The 756-nt window shown below is 57.7% G+C and overlaps 1 protein-coding gene across 1 annotated transcript; it reads left to right on the forward strand.

The window, feature by feature from the left end:
- Window positions 1-38: 38 nt before the first annotated feature.
- On the forward strand, window positions 39-550 carry LOC105235353 (zymogen granule membrane protein 16; the record flags this gene model as incomplete). Its single annotated transcript, XM_034650044.1, has 1 exon — window positions 39-550. A coding segment is annotated over one exon (399 nt), but the record flags the coding sequence as incomplete, so codon positions are not given.
- Between the last annotated feature and the right edge of the window lie 206 nt (window positions 551-756).

The following is a 756-nucleotide window of genomic DNA, read 5'->3' on the forward strand; positions in this document are numbered from 1 at the left end:
CCCCTGTGGGAGTGGCGGGACACCGGTAACCCCTGTCACCAGTTTGCGGATCTCAGTGGGTTGGCCAAGAGCCCCTGAATTCTGATCAGCCCACTCAGAGTCCATCTTCCTTCCGTCCTCGCCCGGTGCCTAGTCTCCAGGTACGCTACGGCAAGGTGTGGAGCGACTACGTGGGCGGCTCCCAGGGGGACCTGGAGGAGATCTTCCTGCACCCTGGGGAGTCCGTGATCCAGGTGTCTGGCAACTACAAGTACTACTTGAGGAAGCTGGTCTTCGTGACAGACAAGGGCCGCTACCTGCCTTTTGGGAAAGACACAGGCACGAGTTTCAACGCTGTCCCCTTGTACCCCAACACTGTGCTGCGGTTCATCAGTGGCCGCGCCGGCGCCCTCATCAATGCCATTGGCCTGCACTGGGATGCCTACCCCAGTGACTGAGGCAGCTGCTGATCCTCAGCTCGTCCCAGGCCCCGCCCGCAGTGGGGGTGTTGACAAAGTCTTCACCGCTAACCTCATCCACATGGCAAAATAAAAACAATAAAAAGACCTAGCTCCCGCGTGTCTGTGGGTGTGTGCAGCTGGGATCTGACCGCTGGCTCTGGCCGTGGCTGGGAGAATCGCGTTTCTGGTTATGTGTCGGTCGTCATTCTGGGGAAGAGTGGGAGGGAGAGGGAGAGAGAGGTGTCATCGTCTCGGGCTTTTCTTCATAATTTGTCAAGAGGAGATAAGATCTGGGCTTGTACCAACTCTTGTTTTC

Source organism: Ailuropoda melanoleuca, unplaced genomic scaffold, assembly GCF_002007445.2.
Source record: "Ailuropoda melanoleuca isolate Jingjing unplaced genomic scaffold, ASM200744v2 unplaced-scaffold1020, whole genome shotgun sequence".
Lineage (NCBI taxonomy): Eukaryota > Metazoa > Chordata > Mammalia > Carnivora > Ursidae > Ailuropoda > Ailuropoda melanoleuca.